Genomic DNA, 23,863 nt, shown 5'->3' on the forward strand with positions numbered 1-23,863 from the left:
AGGGGCAGCTGCATCAGCTACGCTTCAATGGGGAGGAAAATATAATTAAACATACTTCCTCCAACAAATTATACTGGAAGAAAAGAAACTCACCCTTGCGAGAAAAAGCAAATACCAGACCCTAAAAATACAGCCTTTTTAATGAAAAACCTATTATGATCAGAACAACTTCTTGTTCTCCATGATAGAATTCTTTATGCACAGAACCAAACAGGCTACACATAAGAGAAGAAAATATAAAACTCTAGCAACCAGTATCAAAGGAAGAAAGATCTGCTACTATCACACCATCAGCTTGGCTTTCCCCTAAACCAATTGCAAAAAGAAATGGTTCCTCACTGTCACTGCGGTTCTTTGAGATATGATGAAGACGTGTATTCCACTTCGGTGTGTGTACACCCCGTGCACCGGAGACAGAGATTTTTCCCCAATGGTACCCATAGAGGAGCCGTGCTCATGCCTCACGGCTGTGGCCCCTCCCTGGGCTGTGTGAGGTGGCCAGCCCCACCTCAGTTCCTTCACGCCAAAAGCCCATGAGAGGAGACACCAGAGCAGAGGGGGTGGAGGTTGGGTTGTGGAAAACACGTCTGCATCACATCTCGAAGAACCAGTTACAATAAGTAACCGTTTCCTCTTCTTCGAGTAGATGCAGATGTGTGTTCCACTTGGATGACTCACAAGCAGTACCCCAATCTGGAGGCGGGGTTCAGAGTCCACTGAAATAAGGATCACACGACTGCCCTTCTGAGGCCTGCGTCCGCTCTGCAAGATGCGGTAATAGCATAATGGTCCGTATATGTACTTATGGACGACCACAAGGCCGCCCTGCAAATGTCCAGTAAGGAAACGTCACTAAGGAACGCTATCAATGTCACCTGCGCTCTTGTGTAGTGAGCCCATATCCTCTGAGGAGACATAGCCAGAGTTATCTCATACACAGCCCTGATACAGGATATTATCCATCTAGAGATGGTCTGTGCAGGGACCACTTGCCTCTTCATGCAGTCCACATATGACATGAACAGGTGAGGTGTGTTAGGGGGCTTATTTCTTCACCCACTTACTTCCCTGGTCCTTCTCGCATGAACAGAGAGCAACAATACCCCAAGTCCAAAGGTGCAAACAATTCGATGTTTATTGGGGTGAACTTCCAGCAAGCATGATTCCAGTTTCCTTCCTTAGTGTCCCCCTTCCCAGCTCTGACACCACAGAGCCTTACGCCTGTGTCCCTGTTCCCATTCCTGCCCTTAGCCAAACATGATTCCAATTTCCTTACCTCCATTCCCTGTTCCTATTTCTCCCTTTAGCCAAACATGATTCCAATTTCCCCACCCCCATTCCCTGTTCCCATTGCCCCCCCAGCCATCCACTCACCCACCCTGATTGACTGTAGACTGTATAAAGAAAAGGAGGACTTGTGGCACCTTAGAGACTAACCAATTTATTTGAGCATGAGCTTTCATGAGCTACAGCTCACTTCATCGGATGCATACTGTGGAAACTGCAGCAGACTTTATATACACACAGAGAATATGAAACAATACCTCCTCCCACCCCACTGTCCTGCTGGTAATAGCTTATCTAAAGTGATCATCAGGTTGGGCCATTTCCAGCACAAATCCAGGTTTTCTCACTCTCCACCCCCCACACACAAATTCACTCTCCTGCTGGTGATAGCCCATCCAAAGTGACAACTCTTTACACAATGTGCATGATAATCAAGTTGGGCCATTTCCTGCACAAATCCAGGTTCTCTCACCCCCTCCCAAAAACCACACACACAAACTCACTATCCTGCTGGTAATAGCTCATCCAAAGTGACCACTCTCTCTACAATGTGCATGATAATCAAGGTGGGCCATTTCCAGCACAAATCCAGGTTTTCTCACACACACACCCACCCCCATACACACACAAACTCACTCTCCTGCTGGTAATAGCTATTACCAGCAGGACAGTGGGGTGGGAGGAGGTATTGTTTCATATTCTCTGTGTGTATATAAAGTCTGCTGCAGTTTCGACGGTATGCATCCGATGAAGTGAGCTGTAGCTCACGAAAGCTCATGCTCAAATAAATTGGTTAGTCTCTAAGGTGCCACAAGTACTCCTTTTCTTTTTGCGAATACAGACTAACACGGCTGTTACTCTGAAACCTGTAGACTGTATAGTAAAACTTGAGTTCTGCTTAGCTATACCTTAACCAATCATTTTCCTGAAATTTAACTAGCCAATCCTAACATATTGTAACATGATTATGTTACCAATTATATCCCACCACTTTAATTAGTTTACACCCAGCAAAATTAATTATACAGCAGACAGAAACAATCATGGAACCAGACAGAGATTATACAGACAAACAATAGCAAAGTGGAAACTATAATGACAAAACAATACAGAAGTGAGGATTTCACATCCCAGCTATTGATAAGTGAGTTCTTGCCAGACAGGATGCTATCAAACTAAGTTGCCTTTTACATCTTCTAGGCACTTCCCTTTCTCTTGGAGGCGATAGGCATTATCAGGACAGGATTGTATTCCTGACAGCCCAATAGCACCTGATTTCAATGTGACTGGTTTGGAATGTGAGGATGTGACCTGTCGCTTCCCAGCTTATGGCTGCCTCTGATGCTTAGCCAAAGGCCTTAGCCTAAGCACAGGGCCTCAGACTGTCACAGTAAGAGAAGGACCTTACACCGGCAGACAGTGATTTTGATTCTTTCTTTTATACCTCTAGAACTAGCTAAGTGATAAGAATACACCTAAATTCTTAGAGTATAGGCCTTTACAGACAGGCCTGAATATCTATATCCTAACAAGGCGAAACACAAAATAGTTTAGTCCTGTCTAGATAAAAGGTTTGACATCGCCTGACATCCAGAGTATGGAGGTGCTGTTCTTCTGGTGAAGAGTGCCCCTAAGGGAAAACCATGGGTAACTGCACCACCTAATTCAGATGAAACTGAGAGCCCACCTTGGATAAAAACTTTGGATGTGGTCACAACGTTGCCTTGTCCTTGGAGAACTGAGAATAAGGAGACTCTGCTGTCGGAGCCTGCAACTCCCACACCCGCCTTGCAGAACATGGTTACCAGGAATACGGTTTTCTGACACCAAAGGAGCAGTGAACAGGACACTAGGGGCTCAAATGGAGGGCCCAGTACCAAATGGAGGGCCCAGCCGCCAAAACCATGTTTAGGTCCCACAAGGGGACCGGTTCACATACCGGAGGGTATAAACAGAGAAGCCCTTTTAGATTCTCATCACCACAGCACTGGCAAAGACTGATTTTCATTGAATAGGGGAATGAAACACTACGTGGCCAGATGCACCCTCAGTGAACTGATCGCAAAGCCTGATCCTGAAGGTGTAGCAGGTACTGCAAGATGAACATTCGCTCTCGAACGCTGTTTGTTTTTAATGCGGGTGAGGGCTGAGAATCCATTTTCACAAAGGGAAGTGGGAGCAAACGGAAGGCGGACTCGCAGAGCATGGTTACCCAGTCAGGGAACTCACCAGACGTGTGCAACCAGAATTCAACATGAGGCATGGGCTTGTGGGCACGATTCACATTGATGTTGTTTCTCTGCTCAGTAAATTCCTCCTCCTCTTTGGGAATCATTTCAAGCAATTCCCCATCAGGAGATAAAACGGGATTTGTGATCCACATCATTTCAGTACTGTTACCTTGTGCTGATGTACGTTCTGAACTGGTAAGAAGGGAATCCATGAGGTCTGCCATCAAAGCACCAGAAGTCAGGCGTTCAAACACTCCTGCAGGCGTGGAGACATGCTCCTGGTCCCTTTGTGCACTCGCTTCTGCCATAGACCCAGCTTCTCAATGAACGCAGCCACTTTGTTTGACTGGCGCCCTTGCATGCTAATATTAAGTTGATTCAGGTGGTGAAAGATATCAGCAAGATAAGCAAACTGAGCAAGCCAGGTCTCTGAGAACTTACCTGATCTGTGCATTTGCTCTTCCAAAAACCCCATCAGAGACTCACGAAGCTCAAAAACGCGATTCAAACCCTTTCTCTTGGAAAGCCGTCTGACCTCAGTGTGCAGGAGAAGGCTGTGATGCAATTCACCCATTTCTGCACACATTGCCCCCAAAATATGTGCATTCGCTTGGTGTGTTTTGATAAAGTTAACTACTTTTATTGTCTTGTCAAGTACATCTTTCAGGTCATCCGGCCTCTTTCTCATGGCCAGGTTCATGTGAACCGTGCAGTGCCTTACTTTTGCCAGTGGGGCAACATCTGTAATTTTTTTTTTTGCAACCCCCTTCTGCCTCCCCGTCATTGCAGCAGCACCGTCTGTGCGCACACACTGCCCCCAGTCTAGGCTGTTGCTCATCATGAAATTCTCCAGACACTTAACAATCCCATCACTTGTTTGTTTTTGTCGGCAGTGATCTGCAAAATATCAGTTCTCCTATTTCCCCATCACAGATATATCGCACAGAAACCAACAGCTGAACCTCACCTGACACATCCAAAGGGTCGTCTAGTTGTAAGCTGTATGTCCCCCTTGCTTGAATCCTGGTCTTTCACGTCAGCTACAACCGCTGTAAAATCCTTTTAAGGGTGTCGTTTGTTACTGGCACATTCTTCAGTTGATTAGCAGCTTCATCCCCTAGCATTTCACGGCACACTTCAATTGCAGCTGGCATCAGTAATTTCAGCAATTGTATGTGGCTTTCTGGTTTTAGCTATTCTGATTGTCACCGTGTAGGATGCTTTGAGAGCCTTCTCTTGCAAGATTCACACAGTTTGTACAGTCTTTTTTGCGTTATAAGCAATTCCGCTTCCTTTCAAAATACTCCGTTGGCTTGTCAACGCTTTCCACACGCACGACCTCAGATGTCTTTTAATTTTTTTGGCTTAAGTGCTTCCTCAGAAACTACTTCTCCACAAATTACACCCTGGGGTTTTGATTCTCCACCCACACACACACACATAAAGCCAAGTTCAATGTAGCTGTAGTCATATTCCCTCAGGTTCTGTTTTTTTTGAAGAGGGTTCCATTTCGCTTCTTTCTTCTCTTCTCTCTGTGTTGAGATGGTTTCTGCTTGGTGAACAGTTGAAGCAGACGGAGTCGGTTTACAAATAACAAACGTAGCCATTACAGAAATTAAACGGAGTAATTCTAGTTCACGCTTGCTGCTGAACAGATCACTAGCAAAGGTGCCACGAATGGGGGAGGGCACAATTTAAAGGTTCTGGGGGGCATGTGACCCCTCACGTGTTGCCTCTTGATCCAACAGAGGTTTTCAAACTGTGGGGCACGCCCCCCTCGGGGAGAAACATTCGGAAAGGGGAGAGTGGCAATGCCAGTTTGAACTTTTTGGGTAGAGCCCCCGCAGACCGGCTGAGCTGAGTGGGGTTGGAGGTGGTGCTGCCCCCCCCCCACTGGACTGGCCCCCCAGAACATTCCTCTGTGCCCCTTAGGGGGACACCTTCTGCAGTTGGAAAGCCTCTGTGCTAAATGGAAGGCAGAAATCTGGGGGGGGGGCATGTGACCCTGTGTGCCCCCCAGGTGTCGCCTCTGGTTGCTGGGACATTCACGGACCCCCGCCCCCGATTATATTGGTGGACCCCTAAGTGTCTGCAGCATAGGTGCCGACTCCATGGGTGCTCTGGGGCTGGAGCACCCACGGAAAAAAATTGTGGGTGCTCAACACCCACCAGCCACCCACCAATCAGCTGTTTGGTTCCCCTCCACGCCTCCTGCCCGCCACCGCAGTGGTACAGCAGGGGAAGGGACTCCCGAGGCCAGGCCAGCAGGGCAGGGGCATAGCTGGCACTAGCCTCTAGGCACTCTGCCTCCCAGACCCTCTGCTCTAAGCGATTAGCCCCCGAGCCAGGGACAGAATCCAGGAGTCCCGACTCCCCCACCCCAGGGCAGCTCAGCCCCCTGCCTTATCTCTTCTCCAAGGCCACAGAACTGCACTCTCGCCCCGTTCCCAGCCTGTCTCCACCCAGCCCAGCAAATCAGCTGCCAGGGCTGTATCGCCTGCCTCCCACAGCAGCACCTGCTGCACTGTGTGCAAGGTTGTGCCGTGGGGCACTGAGCTGCCCAGCGCCCCAGGACCTGGCATGCCCGCCATGCTCCTCATGAGGTGAGTGGGGGCCTCCCCGGGGCCTGCCCCAGCAATGGCGTGGTGGGTGCAGGGCTGGGGCGGGAAATCCTGGCTGGCGGTAAAGCTGGGGGGACTGGAGATGGAGAGTTGGGTGTCTGTAAGGACGCTGGGCCCCCCCATCTCTGGCCAGCTGTGGTTGGGGGGGGTCAGTATCTGTAAGTACACTGGCCCCCCCATCTCTGGGCTGTGGTTGGGGGAACAGTATCTGTAAGGATGCTAGGCCCCCCCATCTCTGGGCTGTGGGGGGCAATATCTGCGAGTACGCTGGGCCCCCTATCTCTGGGCTGGGGGGGCAGTATTTGTGAGTACCCTGGGCCCCCTGTCTCTGGGCTGTGGGGGGCAGTATCTGTGAATACACTGGGTCCCCCGTCTCTGGGCTGTGGGGGGGAATATCTGTGAGTACGCTGGGCCCCCTATCTCTGGGCTGGGGGGGGCCAGTATTTGTGAGTACCCTGGGCCCCCTGTCTCTGGGCTGTGGGGGGCAGTATCTGTGAATACACTGGGCCCCCCGTCTCTGGGCTGTGGGGGGCAATATCTGTGAGTACGCTGGGCCCCCTATCTCTGGGCTGGGGGGGCAGTATTTGTGAATACGCTGCCCCCCCTGTCTCTGGGCTGTGGGGGCAGTATCTGTGAGTACCCTGGGCCCCCCGTCTCTGGGCTGTGTGGGGGGTTCTCTTCGCTCAAAGGCCAGATTGGGACAGCGCTGCTGTCAAGGCAGCTCCTATCTCAGTTCTACCAGCAACCCAGGGATTCCCAGTGCTGGCAGCCCTGTATGGGCACGGAAGGAGCAGAGCCAGGGGAGGTGCCACCCCCCCCCCGCACAGTTGGGTGAGGGGAGAATGTCTGGCTCATCACAGTGTCATAGTCCCTGCACTGCTGGTGGCGAGTCTCCTGCAGCCCAGGTCAGAGGGTCCATTGAGAGCAAGGGGGTGGGTGTCCAAGCCCTGTCTTAGCTGCTGTGGCAGGAACTAGTCTGTGTAGCGCCTGGCACTGTGGAGTGTGTGTGTGTGTGTGGGGGGGAGATAGGGCTGTGACTGGTCAGGGCCTGGGGAAAGTTGGTACATGGCAGGATGGGGAAGGGCTGGGATTGGTCACGGCGAGATTGGTGCATGGCAGGACTGGGTTCTGATCTCAGCGGGGGTCTGACCTACCATCCCGCAGCCCCAGAGCCAGGGCAGGTGAGATGGAGAATGGCCAGGGCACAGAGCAAGCTCCCATAACTGCCTCTCCTGGGGCACGGCCATTTGTCCATCTGGACCGTGGGTATCCAGCCTGGCATCCCCCAGTCCCAAACCTGTGCCTAGTGCGTTGGGGCCCAAAGCACCCCTAAGTTACAAACACACAGGCCCCAGTCTGTGTTGGGTGCTGCCCCATCCCCATCCCCTGGCCAGCTGGAATAGTCCTTGCCAGAGAGTATTGATCCCTCTGGTACCGGCCGGAAGGGGGGGAATGAGGCACAGGCTAAGGGACTTGGTCATGGTCACATGGGGCACCTGTGTCAGCTAGGTTTGACCCTGTGCCCCAGGCTGGTGCATGACCTATCCCCTCCAGTCTCTAGTGGGAAGCCCTTGTCCTGTGTGAGCATCTTGGGGTGGAGGGCAAAATCCATCTGTGCCCAAATAGCCTCTGCGGGGAAGGGTCTGTGTGCATGGCGGGGAGGCTGCCTTTTGCCCCAGGCCTCCTGCACTAACCCACTAGACCCTCTCCCTGATCATAACTGGGGCTAGAACCCAGGAGGGACCCAGAGGAGGGCAGCCCCTGTATTGTGTGTGACCTGCCCCGTTCCTCTTTGCAGGCTGGGACTGCTGTGGGTGGTGGTGCCCTGGCACGTGGGCTCCGTGTCCTTTCCCGATGGTGAGTCTTCTGGGGGGATGGTGCCTGCTGGGGTGCAGAGGGAGGGAATCCTGGGACTCGGGGGGCTTAAAATGACTAAGCCCTGTTTGGGGTGCAGGGACAGAGACTCTGATGACTACCCCAGGGCCCGGGGGGAGGGGAGAACTGGGGAGCCCCTGGGGCCAGCTGTGACTGGGGGCGGGATAGGAGATGGGGTGGGCAGAACAACACAGGTGGGGCTGGTGGCAGAGGTGGGAGGCTGGGGCTGGTGGCAGAGGTGGGGCAGCCCCTTCTGTGAGCACAGCTGGCCCCTGACCTGGAGCAGTAGCCCAGAGAGGGGAGCCGGGGTCCCCCACCTGCCACACTGAGGGGACTAGGCCTCTGGCGCTCTGGAGTCCCCTGGCCAGGCATGGTGCTGAGGGGGGTTGGGTGCTGCCCCAGTAACACTGCCAATCCCCCCAGGAGCTGCTCGCACTGAGTGCCGGGGCCGTTACTTCTGGATCTGGCTGGACAAGGCGTTCGTGGGGCAGAGCCGCTGGCACTATGGGGTCTACAGTGAGTGGGGAGGGGTCACGGGAGGCTTCCTGGATCTTTGGAGCAGAGGCTGGGGCAAGGTGCAGGCCCATGGGTGGGGGTGGCCTGGGATGGTGCATTGGGGGAGGGGTCATGTGGCGGGGGGGGTGCCTGGGCTCAAGGTGCCGGGGGTGGGGCAGGTACTGGTGGGGTCCCAGCTGCTCTCTCCCCCCAGCCGAGTCGGGGCAGTACATCGAGGTGACACAGCAGCTGGCTTCGCAGTGTGGATTCATGGCAGGCACTGACCTCCGTGGGAACCCCCAGATCCGCGTCTCCTTCCTGGCTTGTTCTGTCCTCAACACGGTGAGTGCCCCTGGTGCCCAGGCCTGCCCTCCAGGAGCTGGGGGGCCCATGTGTGACTCCCAGCCCCCACCACTGTAACTCACTAGACCCTGCTCCCCTGCCAGCACTGGGGAGAGAACCCAGGAGTCCTGCCCCCAATCTCCAGTGCTGGAGCAGCCCTGAGCTAGGCAGGCTCTAACCTGTAGTCTCTTTTTCCTGGGGGACCCCAGTTTGACCAGGATTTCAGCCTGCAGCTGCGGGTGGAGGTGACAGGCGCTGTGGGGCCCAGTGTCCCCTATGACATGACCATCAACTGCCCCCTGGGAGCCCCCTGGAGCCCCCGGGAAATTGTCTGCGAGGAGAACTACATGGAGGTGAGGGGGGGGCCATGGTGGGGGATGGGGTGGTGGGGAGGACTTGTCTCCTAGTAGGGGTTCCTAGGGGCAGGCCCCAGAGCCGCTGGGCGGGGCGATGCTGGGGGCGGGGTTCCCCGCAGGCCCCTGTATGAAGTGATGCTGCCAGAGGGTACCATTGCAAGGTTTCTTTTCCCAGTCTGAGCTGGCCCTCTCCTGTTGCAGGTGTCAGTCCGGCGGGCTGTGCCCGGCATCGCCAGGGAAGTGCTGAATGAGGACTGGATCGCTGCCTGGCCAGTGGTGAGTGGGCTTGGTGCAGCTGTGGCATCATGGTCCCTCTAGCAGCCCCGTACGGTGCCCCGAGTTTGGCATGGGTACCTAGGGAGCAGCGTTGTCTCTGGCACACCCTGCCCACAGAGCAGCAGCAAGCCAGGGCACTTGGCTGTCCTGCCGCCCTATGGCCATGGACTGTGCCAGGTATCGGCCCATCAGCTGCCCAGCAGGTGCAGATTCCCCAGGGCATGGCGGAATCTAAGTGCCCAGTGGGTCCAGCTGGATTGCCCCAGCCATGTAACCTGGTGCCATGGGTATGGTGAGCTGGGCTGGTCCCGACGGGCTGAAGCCCTTAAGCTGACTACAGAGCCATGATCTGTGGAGGAGGATAGTCTAACAGTGCCGGGACCCCTGCTCCCTCCCCAGCATATGGGGGGACTCACCCTTATGTCTCTCCCCTTCGCAGGCCCAGGGGGCGCTGAACCAGGTGTGGCAGGTTGTCTTCCACTTCCAGAATGGCTCCTTGCTCAGCATGCCCGCCACGCAGGCCCACAGCATGGGCTATGGGGTCAACACCACGGCCACCCGTGTCCTCTTCCGCACGCCCTACGGCACAGCTCAGAGCGAGATCACCTCAGTGAGGGGGCCTGGTGGGGAGGGCAGGGCACGGTGGCCACAGTGAGGTGTGGCTGGGGGGCGGGGTTGGGGGCACTGTGGGGCCCAGTGGGGTGCGTGGGAGCAAGGTGCACAGTGGGGTGGTTGCGGGGGCACTGTGGGCCCAGTGGGCTGCGTGGGAGCTAGGTGCAGAGTGGGGGGGATGGGAGGGACACCGTGGGCCCAGTGGGGCGGTGTGGGTGCAGAGTGGGGGGGAGGCTGGGGGGCACTGTGGGCCCAGTGGGGTCCGTGGGAGCTAGGTGCACAGTGGGGAGGCTGGCTGGGGGGACAAGGCTGCTATCAGGAGTCTCTGGGAGCCTGGCTCTTGCTGGCACCAGGTGGCCTCTGGCTACATGGTACGCTCATGCCCAGCCCCTGGTGGGGAAGAAGGAGCAGTCAGGTGCTGATTCAGCAGTGGTCCATGCCAAGGTGCCCCTGGGTCACTGCCAGGGACCAGTCAAATCCGGTCATACCAGGGGTCAGACTCCTGGGCTGGCTGGGGAGGGAGAATGGGGGGGACCCTGATGGAGCCATAGGACCCCTCTCTGCCCCTCCATTGACCCACTCTCCACAGGTGGAGGGGCTGGAGGTGGAAGTGGCCAGGGCGACAGTGTTCTACAAACAGGCCTGGATGATCCTCATGGTGGACACAGCTGTGGCCTGCCCCGTCAGTGAGTCCTGGAGGGAGCCCAGGGCTGGGCCAGCAGGGGCTGCGGGGCGGGAGTGAGGGGCACCAGCAAAGCTGGGGGGAGGGAGCCCAGAGCTTGGCTTGCAGGGGGCTGTGGGTCGAGAGTGAGGGGCACCGGGAGAGCTGTGGGGGGGGAGGGGGTGGCTCAGGGGACCAGTAGGTGGGGCTCATGGCCCCCTGTCCCTAGATTCCCCCATGGTCAATGCCACGAGCCTGAGCTGGGTGACGCCGCGAATCCTGCCGTCCCTGGTGCTGTGGCCAGAGCAGTACCAAGACGAGGTCCAGATGGGCCTGGATGGTCGTGTGATCGACGTGGGCACTGTCGCACGCAACGGCTACACCTTCCTGGCAGACTCCAAGCTCATCCACATCGTGGTGCCCATCGGTGCTCCCGGAGGCCTGCTGCAGGTCAGTGCGCAGGTGCCCAGGCATGAGGCAGCAGAGCTGCTGGGCTTGGTCCTGCACTGAGACCCCTGTGACTGATGCTTCCCACTCCCCTGGTGCAAGGGTCCCTGTTCCAAAGAGCTCACAGCCTGCCTAGACAAAGAGGGAAAGTGAGGCCCCCCGGTCACTCAGCAGGGCAGAGGCAGAGATGGGGAGAGAACCCAGGAGTCCTGGCCCCCAGCCCCCACAGCTTTGACCCACTAAACCCCACCCCCCTCCTTTAGCCGGGATAGACGCCAGGAGTAACAGCATGGCCTGGGGTGGGACGCTAGCCTGGATCTCCAATCCGAGACCTGTTCCCATTAACTGCTGCTGCCGCCCAGTCTGTGCCCAGGGTGAGAGATGCTGTCAGCCTCCCCCTCCCTGCAGCAGCTTCTCCCAGCACCTCTGGCTCCCCAAAGCTCCTGAGAACTTGGAGCAACGGAGCTCTGGAGCAGGTGCCCCCTCCCTGGTCCATTCCCTCACCCTGCGGGGCTGCAGGTCGGAGCGTGTGTGTGTGCAGGGGAGGGTCAATGGAAGAGCTGGTCCCGGTTGTCCCATGGCTGAGCTCTCTCCTCCCAGGAGGGAGTCAGGGGCCACCCCATGGGGGTGTCACTGCTCCCCCTCCTCCCCACAGAGCGCTCTGGTGGATAATCACTATGGCACCAGGTACAGCATCCACCTGCTGCTGGACCGGCACTGGCAAGGGGATGAAAGTGACCGGACCCGTCACCGCAGCTACCGTCCCATCCGCACCCCCTTCTCCCCACAGACACCCCGAATAATCGACGGTAGGTGCAGCTCCTGGGATCCCTGTGGCCTGGCCGAGCCCTGCTGCACACGTCCCCAGCTCCATGAGAAAAGGGGTGTTCAGGCCACGCGAGGGAGATCTGGAGAACAGGTTCCCAGGGGAGCTCTGCCTCTCTGATGGCCCGGGTCTCTGTCCCCACGCCCAGATCATTGTCCCCCCTCTGCAGCAGAAGAGCCCTCTAGCTCCTAACATGGGGGGACCCCTCACCCCACCTGGCGAGAGCTCCCAGGCCCCTGCGAGCTGCCAGCTTTAAAGGAAGTCCCCTTCCACAAGAGCCTTGACCATCCTTTGCCCCACTGCCCATCCCAGCCCCTGCTCCAGCAGTCAGAGCTGCCACACGGGAACTGGGTCTAGGGGCTGGTTTGGTGTGGGATGGGCGGGGGAACGCTTGTCACTTCTCTGGGAAGAGGGAACCGCCCCGCCCCCGCTTGGTTTTGAATTGTTTGGATTCAGCTCCTCTAACCACCCAAAGGTCAAAATCCCCCATTGGGGTTTGCTCCCTGCCCCCCACGCCCTGTGCTGCTGAGCACAGAGAGACCTCCGGCATCTGAGCTAGAGGGCCGGGGGGTGGAGGGGAGGAGGCGATGGAGATGGCTCCTTCTTAGTCTACAGGGGGGTGGGAGAGGGAGCCCTAGAGGTTGACTTTAGTCTAAAATGGGGGGTTAAATGTCCCTTGTGGGACCCTGTCACTCCCCACTCTGGAAAGAGCTTGGCTCCAGAGTCCCTGTCTTGGCCTCCTCTCCCCACCTGCCCCCACTGACCCTGCGTTAGACCCTGGCCACCAAGGGGGCTTTGTGAGAGGGGGGAAAGCCCCATCTTTGTACAGGGAATTACAGCCTTTAGACTGGGTCTGGAGCATGGCCCCTTGACCATGTTGGGCCATAGGCTGAGTGAGCCCCTGGCTTTGCTACTCTGCGCCAGGCCGTCTGGCTGCAGCGCTGCTGTTCCATGCCCCGGCTCTCTAACGAGTCCAAACTACCGTTCAGAGCCGAACAGATGCAGGGACACACGTAGCCTTTGAAAGGCAGCATTTCTTGGGCCCCTGGAATGCGGCGTTGAGGGAGCCTGGCTTAGTCTGGGAAAGTGAAGCCCATGTGGCCAGCACTCCCTGCCCTGCTTTGCCCAGGCCCCTCGTTCTGTCCGTCTGATGCGCTGGGGGCAGCTGAGTTCTTTACGCTGTGGGTCCCTTAGCTCCACGCAGCCCTGGGCTAATGGGTCTCCATGACAACCTGGCCAGGCCTACCTGCTGCCCACGTGACTCCAGCACCTGGCCCAGACGGGCAGCAATGCAGAGTGAATGGGGAAACTGAGGCATGCAGAGTTTTCATAAAACTATTACAAAAATTCCCACATGCTCACCAGGCAATGTCAGGATGAGCCGCTGCTGGTCTCAGCCGGGCTCATCGCCCTGGGCATGGGGTTGCCAGCCTGGGGTCATGGCTGCTTGGGCTGGGGCACTGGCTGCCTGGGGGAGTGTTCCAATGAACCCCACCGCCCGGTGCACCCCCGTCTCCTCCCCCAGACACCGTGGCAGCACAGCGTTACTTCAAGGTGCGCCTGGGGCACTTCCTGCCCGATGTGGAGCTGGTCTCTGTCTCGGTGGGCGGACGTCCCTTCAGCCACCCTGAGGCCGAGGACCATGGCTTTGACCCCCACGAGGCCCCCAACCCCAATGGCACCAAGGCTTTTGGGCTGAGGGTGCCCTTTGCTGACCCCTTGGTGCAACAGCAGGTAACGGTGGTGGGGCATGGGGTGGTGAGGAGGTGGCATGGGGGGCCAGGGCAGTGGGCTCCTGTGCACATGGAGGGAGGGATAAGCTGCTCTCCTCCACCCTGGTGCTCGGGGGCTGCCCTGCCCATGCAGCAGCTGGCTTGGGGGTGGAGGCTGGCATGGAGGGGGGCCGAAGAGGAGGGTCCCCGTCATCAGGATGCATAGCGCAGAGGTGCCCTGGGGAGGCCCACTTCACTCAGTGCCCCATGGTGTGGGGGCTGCACTAGCCTGCCTGCGGGAGAGCTGCGGGGCGGGGGGGGAGGAGCGGTTGTCTAGATCCTCAGCCCCACTCTGACCCAGTCTGTCCTCCTGGCAGTACCTGCATGGCCCCCTCAGGCGTTACACTCTGCACCTCAACTACACCCTGCGGCTGCTGCCCACGGGCGAAGCCTTCACCCAGGCAGGGCTCATCACCTGTGATGTCCCAGATGTGGGTGAGTTGGGGGAGGGCCTGGCTGGTCGGGGGGCTGGGGGTGATGTGGGGGACAGTGGGTAGCTGTGTGGGCATGGGCTGGGGTGCTGTGAGTGCAGCGAGGTTGCATGGACAAGCAGAGCCTGGTGTTGGTGTGAGTGGGGGGAAATATGGAGGTCGGGGGATGGGTGGGGTTGGCATGAGTGGCAGGTGTGTGTGGGGGTCCTGTGGCTCTTGGGGTCAGTGGTTCAGTGTCCCTATTCCTCCTGGCCATGGTCTGCAGCTTCCCACATCCCAGTGTAGGGCCTGGCTGAGCCCTTGGCTCTGGGCTGCTCAGAGTGACTGGACCCATATTTAACCCCTTCTGCTCCTGCTAGTGCTCCCCAGCTTCCAGGGCTCCTGTGAGGCTGGGGCACTGGCCCTGCTGATGACCCACGGGACTCTGGACCGGTTCTGGATTCCCTATGTTGGGGAGCGGCCCCTGAGCCAGCTGGCTGCCCCCCACAGCTACAGAGTCTCCGATGATGGTCACCATTTCCACCTGGCTGTCCCCCTTCTGGCGGCTGGGCTGGCGTATGAGGTAGGTGGAGGAGCTGGGGGGTGGGGAGGGGCAAGAGCAGTGGGGAAGGAGGATGGAAAATGTTCTGGTGGGGGTTGCAGTTCTCCTGGGAGGGAGCAAGAAAAAAGGCTGCCGGCCACCTACTCTCAACCGGGGACAGCCACGTGTTCCCATTGCTCTCCGAACACACGAGCTGCTCAGACTGCAATGGGCGAGCTTTCAGTCAGCAAACTCAGCTGCCCTGGGATGGAGCTGTTCCTCAGGAATTTGTCTGGGAAAAGTCCAAGCCAGTCATTTCTCCTGACTTCTCCATCCTGGGTATGGAACAGCAGCATTTTCTAGAATTCAAAATGATCCATTTTTTCCTGGTGCAAAACTTTTTTGGAACTTTCATTTTGTGAGAAATTTTCAAACTGTTGAACTTTCCTGTGGCCTGGACACCCCAGCTCCAGCCGGTCTCCTCCGGACACAGTCTTTCAGCTGGGAACCCAGGGCAAAACCTGGGCAAAGACTTTCTCAGCCCCGACGCTTGCTGTCTTGGAGAAGCAGTAAGAAAACGGGTGAAGCCCCCTCGTTTCTAACCCAGACCAATCACAAAGACCAAAACACTTGGGCTGGTTCAGGAACATTTAAATTTTTTTAATGTTTGGGACAAGTTGTCCCAGATTTTCCCACAAACGGTCACTTCTGACAAACTATCCCCGGTCCCATTTGTAGCTGGGGAGAGGGAACTGGCTTCAATAGGCACAATAGCCACCTGCTACCCCTCGGTGGAACCACATGAGAAAAGGGTGACTGTTGCCGTTCATGCCACCCAGCGCAGCTTCTGTCTCTCGAGAGCCTCGCTGTAGCAACAAAGAGATTCCCTGGCTTATCTCTGGGATCTGGGTGTCCTGATGTGCCATCATAGAAACGTAGGACTAGAAGGGATGTCGATAGGTCACTAGACCAGTCTCCTGCACTGAGACAGAACCAAGTATTATTGAGACCATCCCTGACAGGTGTTTGTCTAACCTGCCCTTAAAAATTTCCAGTTTCCACAACCTCCCTGGGTAATTTATTCCAGTGCTTAACCACCCCGACAGGAAGTTTTTCCTAATGTCCAACCTAAACCTCCTTTGCTGCAATTTAAGCCCATTGCTTCTTGTCCAGTCCCCAGTGGTCAGGGAGAACAATTTATCACCCTCCTCCTTGTAACAACCTGTTATGTGCTTGAAGACACTTATGTCCCCATCAGTCTTCTCTTTCCCAGACTAAACACACCCAATTTTTTCAGTCTTCCCTCATAAGCCATGTTTTCGAGACCTTTAATCATTTTTGTTGCTCTTCTCTGGACTCTCTCCAATTTGCCCACATCTTTCCGAAGTGTGGCGCCCAGAACTGGACACAATACTCCAGTTGAGACTGTATCAACGTGGAGTAGAGCGGAAGAATTACTTGTCGTGTCTTGCTTATTACACTCCTGCTAATACATCCCAGAATGATGTTTGCTTTTTTTGTAACCGTATTACATTGTTGACCCATTTTAATTTGTGATCCAGTACAACCCCCAGATCCCTTTCCACAGTACAGTACTCCTTCCTAGGCAGTCATTCACCATTTTGTATGTGTGCAACTGATTTGTTCCTACCTAAATGGAGTAATTTGCATTTGTCCTTATTGAATTTCATCCTATTTACTTCAGACCATATCTCCAGTTTGTCCAGATCATTTTGAATTTTAATCCTATCCTCCAAAGCCCTTGCAACCCCTCCCAGCTTGGCATTGTCCGCAAACTTTATAAGTGTACTCTCTATTGCCATTATCTAAATCATTGATGAAGATATTGAACAGAACCAGACCCAGAACTGATCCCTGCGGGACCTCACTCGTTATGCCCTTCCAGCATTACTGTGAACCACTGATAACTACTCTCTAGGAATGGTTTTCCAACCAATTATGCACCCACTTTACAGTAGATTCACCTAGGCTATACTTCCCTTGTTTTTTTATGAGAAGGTCATGTGAGACAGTATCCAAAGCTTTCCTACTGCTTCCCCCTGTCCACAAGGCTTGTAACCCTGTCAAAGAAGGACATTAGGTTGGTTCAGCATGATTTGTTCTTGGCAATTCCGTGTTGATTGTTCCTATCTTCTAGGTGCTTACAAATAGAATGTTTGATGATTTGCTCTATTATCTTTCTGGGTGCGGAAAGCTGACTGGTCTGTAAAGCCTGGGTTGTCCCTGTTCCCCTTTTTATAGCTAGTGTGACAGGGTCAGGCCAGATGGCTATAGGAGAGTAATAGAAGGCAGATATATTAGCCCCAGGCTAAGTAGGTCCCTTTTCCTACTTAGTGAAGGTTCCAGAACAATCAGGAACCTTCTGGAGACAATTAAGACAGGCTGATTAGAACACTTGCAGCCAATCAAGAAGCTGCTAGAATCAATTAAGGCAGGCTAATCAGGGCACCTGGGTTTTAAAAAGGAGCTCACTTCAGTTTGTGGTGTGCGTGCGAGGAGCTGGGAGCAAGAGGCACTAGGAGCTGAGAGTGAGAACGCGGACTGTTGGAGGACTGAGGTGCACAAGCATTATCAGACACCAGGAGGAAGGTCCTATGGTGAGGATAAAGAAGGTGTTGGGAGGAGGCCATGGGGAAGTAGCCCAGGGAGTTGTAGCTGTCACACAGCTGTTCCAGGAGGCACTCTAGACAGCTGCATTCCACAGGGCCCTGGGCTGGAACCCAGAGTAGAGGGCCGGCCCAGGTTCCCCCCAAATCCTCCCAACTCCTGGTCAGACACAGGAGGAGTCAACCTGGACTGTGAATTCAGAAAAACGACCAAGCTGAGGGCTGCCGTGAAGCTCCAAGGCGAGCAAATCTGCCAATAAGCGCAAGACCCACCAAGGTAGAGCAGGAACTTTGTCACACTAGGTACTATATTTACTCTTTTCCAGCCCTCAACTATCTCTCCCGTCCTCCAAGATAATCGATAATTGCTCAGAGATCTCTTCAGCCAGTTCCTTAAGTATTCTAGGAGGTGTTTCATCAGGCCCTCCTGACTTGAAGACATTCTCACTTGTTCTTTTCCTCTTTTAGCCTCAGATCCTACCCCATTTACACTGATGTTCACTATGTTAGTTGTCTGGTCACGGCTAACGTTTTTGGTGAAAATTTTAGCCATTACTGCATTTTTCTGTCATTGTCTTTCCCTCCTCATTGAGTAACGAGCCTACCCTGTCCTTGGTCTTCCTCTTGCTTCCCATGTATTTGTAAAATGCTTTCTTGTTACCATTTATACCATGAGTTAGTTTAATCTCAGATTTTGTCTTGACCTTTCTAATTTTGTCCCTACATACCTGTAATGTTCTTTATATTCATCCTTTGTAATTTGACCTAGTATCCACTTCATGTGTGACTCTCTTTTGAGTTTCATGTCACTGAAGATCTCCTGATTAAGCCAGGGTGGCTTCTTACCATACTTCCTATCTTTCCCACGTTCTGGTATAGTTCGCTCTTTTGGCCTTAATAATGTCTCTTTAAAAACGTGTCAACTCTCCTAAACTCTTAAACTTAGACTTGCTTCCCATGGAATCTTACCTACCACTTCTCTGCGTTTGCTGAAGTCAGCCTTCTTGAAGTCCATTGTCTTTATTCTGCTGTTTTCTCTCCTACCATTCCTTAGAATCATAAACTCTGTCATTTCATGATGACTTTCACCCAAGCTGCCTTTCACCTTCAAATTCTCAGCCTTGTCAGAATCACATCTAGAATAGCCTCTCCCCTAGTTGCTTCCTCCACTTTCTTTAATAAAAAGTTGTATCCCTTGCATTCCAAAAACTTGGATAATCTGTGCCTTGCTGTGTTATTTTCCCAACAGATGTCTGGGTAGCTGAAGTCCCCCATCACCACCAAGTCCTGTGTTTTGGATGATTTTGTTAGTTATTTAAAAAAAGCCTCAGCCACCTCTTCTTCCTGGTTCGGTGGTCTGTTGTAGACCCCTGCCCTGACATCACCCTTGTTCTTCACCATTTTGATCCTTACCCAGATACTTACCTGGTCTGCCTCCCACTTCTATCTCAACCTCAGTGCAAACATATACATCTTGGATATACAAGGCAACACCTCCTCCCCATTTTCTCTGCCTGTCCTTCCTGAACAAGCTGTACCCTTCTATACCAGCATTCCAGTCATGGGAATTATCCAACCAAGTCTCTGATGCCAGTTATGTCGTAATTGTGAGTACTCACTAGTATTTCTAGTTCTTCCAGTTTATTCTCCATACTTCTTGCATTCGGATACAGACATCACAGGTGTTCATTAGATTTCCCCTCAATATCCCTTCTTGTCTGTCCTTTGCCCCTCTACGATTGTCCATGTTTCCCCCAGATTCCAACCCTTCACCCATAGCTCCATGTTCTGGACTTACCCATAGCTGTATTCTTTCTCCCTCTGAAACTCCCCTGTTCGCCAGCTCTCCTTGGTCACGTAGCACCTGCCTTTAAACCCTTCTGCCCCCCTGCATCGAGGGCTGCATGAAGTGACACCTGCCCCTGCCCCACTGTGCCGTGGAGGATGGGCAAAATCCAACATGCAATCTCATTTCCTCTGAGTGGGGAGTGACTCCAAGTCACACAAAGCAGCCAGTCTCTGCCTACAGCATGGCTCCTCCGAGAACAGGGGTGAAGGGGCTGGTGACCCATAGAATAGGTAGGGGGCCTGGCACCATGGGGACTGGGCTAACCTGCTCATCCAGCTCTCGCTGGAGTTCTGGCTGGCTTCCTGCCTCCTTGGTCCCAGCCTACCTCGTGTCTTCTCCAGCAAAGCCTGGTGGGTAGCTCCTGCCCTCCTGCTCTCAGGACGCATGGGGGCAGGAGCCAGCTCAAGCACTAGTGATGCCTGACCTCTCCCAACCCCAGGGCTCTGCTGGGACCTGGTGAGGAGGGCTCCTGGCTGGTGCTCGGTCCCCAGGTCACTCTCACGCACTATCATACCCCCAGAGCATCTCCCTCCAAGGGCTGACGGCTCGGCTGGATTTCTCCTTGCGGGACAACAAGACTCGCTCAGTCCTAGCTTCCTTTGCTGTTGTCTGCACCTTCCCCACTGGGCAGTTGCTGGGTGAGTGCCTGGGTGGAGACCCCTGCCAGAAGCATGGGATGTCCCCTGTGGGGGTGCATAGGGGGTGCTTCTGGGCCGTAGATTCCACTGGGGTGAAGCGATCAGTGGCATGGGCATCCCTTCTCCTCTAGATCTGGCTCAGCCAGTGAGGCCTGGCTGAGATTCCTTAACCCACCTCCTCCGCAGCCATTGGCCACACATCCTGACCCCAGCCTTGCCCCCAGCCCCACCCTGTGGGGAATGGCTGCCCCATCTGGGATTGGAGATCCACACTGGTCACAGGGTACAGACCCCTCCTGCACCGACCACCCCATGCATGGGATTTGGGGGGCAGCAGAGGGGTCTGAGAGCCTCATGCTCACCCAGTAGCTCCTGCTGGGAGAATAAGGGGTGATGGTGGGGTCTCCAGAGGGGTCTAGGCCTGATCCTGACTCTTTCTTTCCCCCCTTCCTGGGCACAGTGTGCCTGCCCAATGGCACCTTGGTGGCTACGGTGCTGAGCCTGGACACCAAGCCTGCACTTGACCCGCGCAGGACCCACCTGAGGGACCCAGGCTGTGGGCCAGTGGCCTCCGATTCCTCGCGGGCCCTCTTCTCCTTCTCTCTGTCCTCCTGTGGGACCACACGGCGGGTGAGCCCCCCATGGGACGTACTTTCCCCTTGGGGGTGGGGAGGGCTGGCAGCTGGTGGCTGAGACTGGGGAGGAGCATCTGGTGACAGGAGGGTGGGTCTGATGCTGTAGGGCCCTGCAACTCTTGCTTAACCGTGGTCTCATGCTGAGCTTGCTGGGATGGTGGCAGGGCTTTGCCATGGGGTGGCAGCAGGGTGGTGGTGCAGGCTGGGTGTCTGTAAAGCAAGCCATCTGGAGTGCAGAGTGATGTGGGGTGCAGGGCCTCCCCTCCAGCCCCACCAAAGCCAGAGGCCAGCCAAGATGGCTGGATTCGCTCTCCTCAGTCCCTGTGTCTTAGCTGAGCCAAGCCCCATTGCCCAGAGAGATGTGTGTGCTCCTAATGCAAAGGGGGTGGGTAGACCTGGGAGCACACCAGAAGCTGAGACTCCATGGGGCTGGCATTTCTAGTGGACTGGATTTTACTAGGATTTGGGTGCTGAGTTCCCAGGGGTGGGGGAAGCCCAAGGAATCCCAGCCTTCCTTGCTGCTGTGTCTGCCCTCTGACCCTCAGTCTCTCCTGCACAGTTTGAAGGAGGCTACCTGGTGTATGAGAATGAGGTGACCTTTATGCCTGAGGGGGTCCCAGCCACATCCCCCATCATCACCCGGGACTCATGGTACAGGTGAGGGCCAGCTCTAGGGCTGGGAGGGGTGTCCTGGCAGCCGATGGCAACTGGCTTGAGAGCTCCAAAGTTCCCACCCACCTGGCTTAGCCAGCATATCCCTCTGCAGGCTGACTCTGCGCTGCCGCTATCCCTTGACAGAGACGCTCTGGGTCTCGGCCCGGCGGCAGCTGGGGGAGGATGTGGCATCAGTGCCCCACCGACCTGTGGGTTGAGGTAAGTGACACCCGCCAGGCCCTGGGCACTTGCTTGGATCCATCCACCCAATGGGCAGGCTTTCCTCAGTGCCCATACTCCTCTGTGGCCTGGGAAGGTGGCTCCCAGCCTAGGGAGCCGGGGACACCTGGGGCAGGGTATATCTGCCTCTGCTGCACTGCAGCTGGGAGCAAGCTAGCATGCTAGAAAATCACCATGTGGCCGCTGCGGCTCTGGCGGAGACTAGCCCCGAGCTCAGAGCCAGTGGGTCAGGTGACGTGAGAGCGGAGCTCTTGTCCAAGCTGCAATGGCCACACGGCTGTTTTTAGCACACTAGCGTGAGTGGATCTAGCACAAGTCTCCGCTCAGGCTGGGCGGCTCGCTCCCAGGTGCAGTGTAGACACTTCCAGAGCCCCCCTGGAGCTCTGCCCTGTTCAGGCAGGACTCCTGGAGAGTTAGGCACACAGAGGGTCGTGCTGCTCCATGCCCTAGTGTTTGCCTTGTAAGCCTCAGGAGGAGAGCCTAGCAGGGGAGGCCAGACAAGGTGTGAGCAGGTTGACTGGCCAGTCTCCTAGCTCTGCCCTAGAGCGGGCCACTTCCTTCTCCCTGCACTGGAACTCTTCACGTGCTCCGCCCCGTCACCGCGAGCCACGCCTACCAGCTCCCTGACTGCAAGGAGTCAGGAGTGACACTTATTGGCTGGGCTCCCAGCATCCTCTGGGGCACAGGTCTGCCAGGCGGGGGTGCTAGTCTCCCACTCTGGGCTCCAAGGTGCAGTCACAAAGTTAGCCCCATGTCACAGCCTGACCTCCAGCAGGTGCTCAGTATCCCGCGGCAGGGTGCAGATGGCAGAGCCCTGACAGTGGGTCCCATGGCCCCCACCAGCCTGGCAGTGCCCATCACTGTGCTGCTTCCTCCCATGCAGTCCCTGCAGCCCCAGGGCTGACCCCACTTTTTATCTGTCTCTTTCCTTGCAGGTGTGTGGGAATGGCAGACTCCAGGCCTAACTCATGGCCCTTGGGCCTGGCAGCACTGGGCAACTGGCTCCCAGCTCGCCAAGCTGTTAACAAAATAAACTCTCCTTGGGCCTCAGACCTTTGGCTCTAGTACCTTTTTTAATGAAGGTGAGGGGGGTGGCAAGGACCACCAGATATCTCCCCAAGCGAACAGGGTCATCGGGCTATAGAGGCTAGCAGGGTCAATCTCACCTTGACTCAGTGCACCGCATGGCTTGGAACACTTGGGACTCCATCTGCGCAAGGGGTTAACAAGCCAAGCCAGCTCTGAGCCCACCCATATGGCTGAGCCAACATCCCTGAGCTGACCAGAGCAGCCTCTACCTTGGGCTGCCCTGTACCAGGCCTGGGGGTTGTCCAGAGCTCCTCATCTAGCTCTCTCCCTTGCAGCCTGACCGCAGCCATGGGGGTGGGGGGATGCAGAGTACCCACCCAGCCCTAGCTTTGCCTTAGCGGTGGGCCGGGGTAACTTCCTCAGTAGCTGCTGACACGAGCACTTAATGCCAGCTGGGGAGCAGTCAGAAGGGACCGATGCCTGACGGTGCAGGGGGAACTAAAGCTGTCCGTGTCCTGGGAAGTGCTTGGCACCGTACAAAGGCCAGGCCCCAGGGATGGCTGGGGCTGGGGAGAGGGGTGCTCCCAACCCCTAGCTCGTGCTTGGAGGGAGCAGGACTGGGGAGTGCTGTGTGCAGTTCGCCTGGGGGTTGTTTGGGGAAACTGTTTGCTTGTTCTCTGCATACTGGGGGCGTAGCTGGGCCATGGCCCCTGAGTAAGCACGGTGCCTTGCTAAGGCCGCTGGGCGCTCAGCCTTGGAGCTCTGATCAGCCCGTCTGTCTGACATCTCCCTGAGGCGACGTCTCCACGGCGCACCGCGTGTAGTGTACATGGAGCCCCACTGCAGTGAAAAGCACACCACAGCCCCCCAAGGGGGAGCTTACACACAGAGTTGCCAACTTCGTACTCCCACAAAATGGAACACCCGTGCCCCGCCCCCTCGGCCAGGCCCCGCCCACTGGCGCCCTTCCCCCCTCTCCGTCGCTCCCTCTCCCCACCCTCGCTCGTTCTCAGGGGGTTGGGGGGGGAAGGGCTCCAGGCTGAGGCAGCGAGTTGGGATACGGGAGGGAGGGGTCTGGGATGGGGCCAGGGATGAGGGGTTTAGGATAGGGGAGGGGGCTCCGGTCTGGGGAGTGGAGCTGATGGGTTTGGGGTATGCGAGGGGGCTCCGGGCTGAGGCAGGGGGCTGGGGTGGGGGAGGGGGTATGAGCGCTGGGCTGGGGCCAGAAATGAGGGGTTGGGTGGGGTGGTGGGGGCGGGGCAGGTGTTACGGGCGGTGGGGTGGGAGGGGGCGAGGCGGAGAGCGTGTTACGGGCAGTGGGGAGGGGTGGTGGGGGCGGGGCGGGTGTTAGGGGTGGTGGGGTCGGTAGTGGGGAGGGGACGGGGCGAGGCTAACTGGCAGTGGGAAGGGGGCGGGGCGAGGGTAACGGCTGTCGGGGG

The 23,863-nt window shown here is 56.1% G+C and overlaps 1 protein-coding gene across 2 annotated transcripts; it reads left to right on the forward strand.

The window, feature by feature from the left end:
• Positions 1–5,992: 5,992 nt before the first annotated feature.
• On the forward strand, positions 5,993–22,445 carry LOC311529327 (uncharacterized protein). 2 transcript variants are annotated; one of them, XM_084645244.1, is made up of 18 exons: positions 5,993–6,121; positions 7,938–7,996; positions 8,438–8,530; positions 8,724–8,851; positions 9,061–9,204; positions 9,409–9,483; positions 9,923–10,093; positions 10,685–10,781; positions 10,986–11,206; positions 11,859–12,012; positions 13,555–13,763; positions 14,119–14,236; positions 14,592–14,794; positions 19,749–19,866; positions 20,327–20,496; positions 21,061–21,158; positions 21,268–21,374; positions 22,331–22,445. In XM_084645244.1, the coding sequence occupies exons 1-17, from the start codon at positions 6,099–6,101 to the stop codon at positions 21,371–21,373; spliced, it is 2,187 nt and encodes a 728-aa protein (XP_084501370.1). In that variant the 5' UTR covers positions 5,993–6,098; the 3' UTR covers position 21,374; positions 22,331–22,445. The 2 variants fall into 2 exon arrangements, with proteins under 2 accessions (XP_084501370.1, XP_084501371.1); XM_084645245.1 differs by lacking the exon at positions 8,438–8,530.
• Positions 22,446–23,863: the final 1,418 nt, after the last annotated feature.

The sequence above is a fragment of the Lepidochelys olivacea genome, assembly GCF_965140295.1.
Source record: "Lepidochelys olivacea isolate rLepOli2 genome assembly, chromosome: 13".
Classification (NCBI taxonomy): domain Eukaryota; kingdom Metazoa; phylum Chordata; order Testudines; family Cheloniidae; genus Lepidochelys; species Lepidochelys olivacea.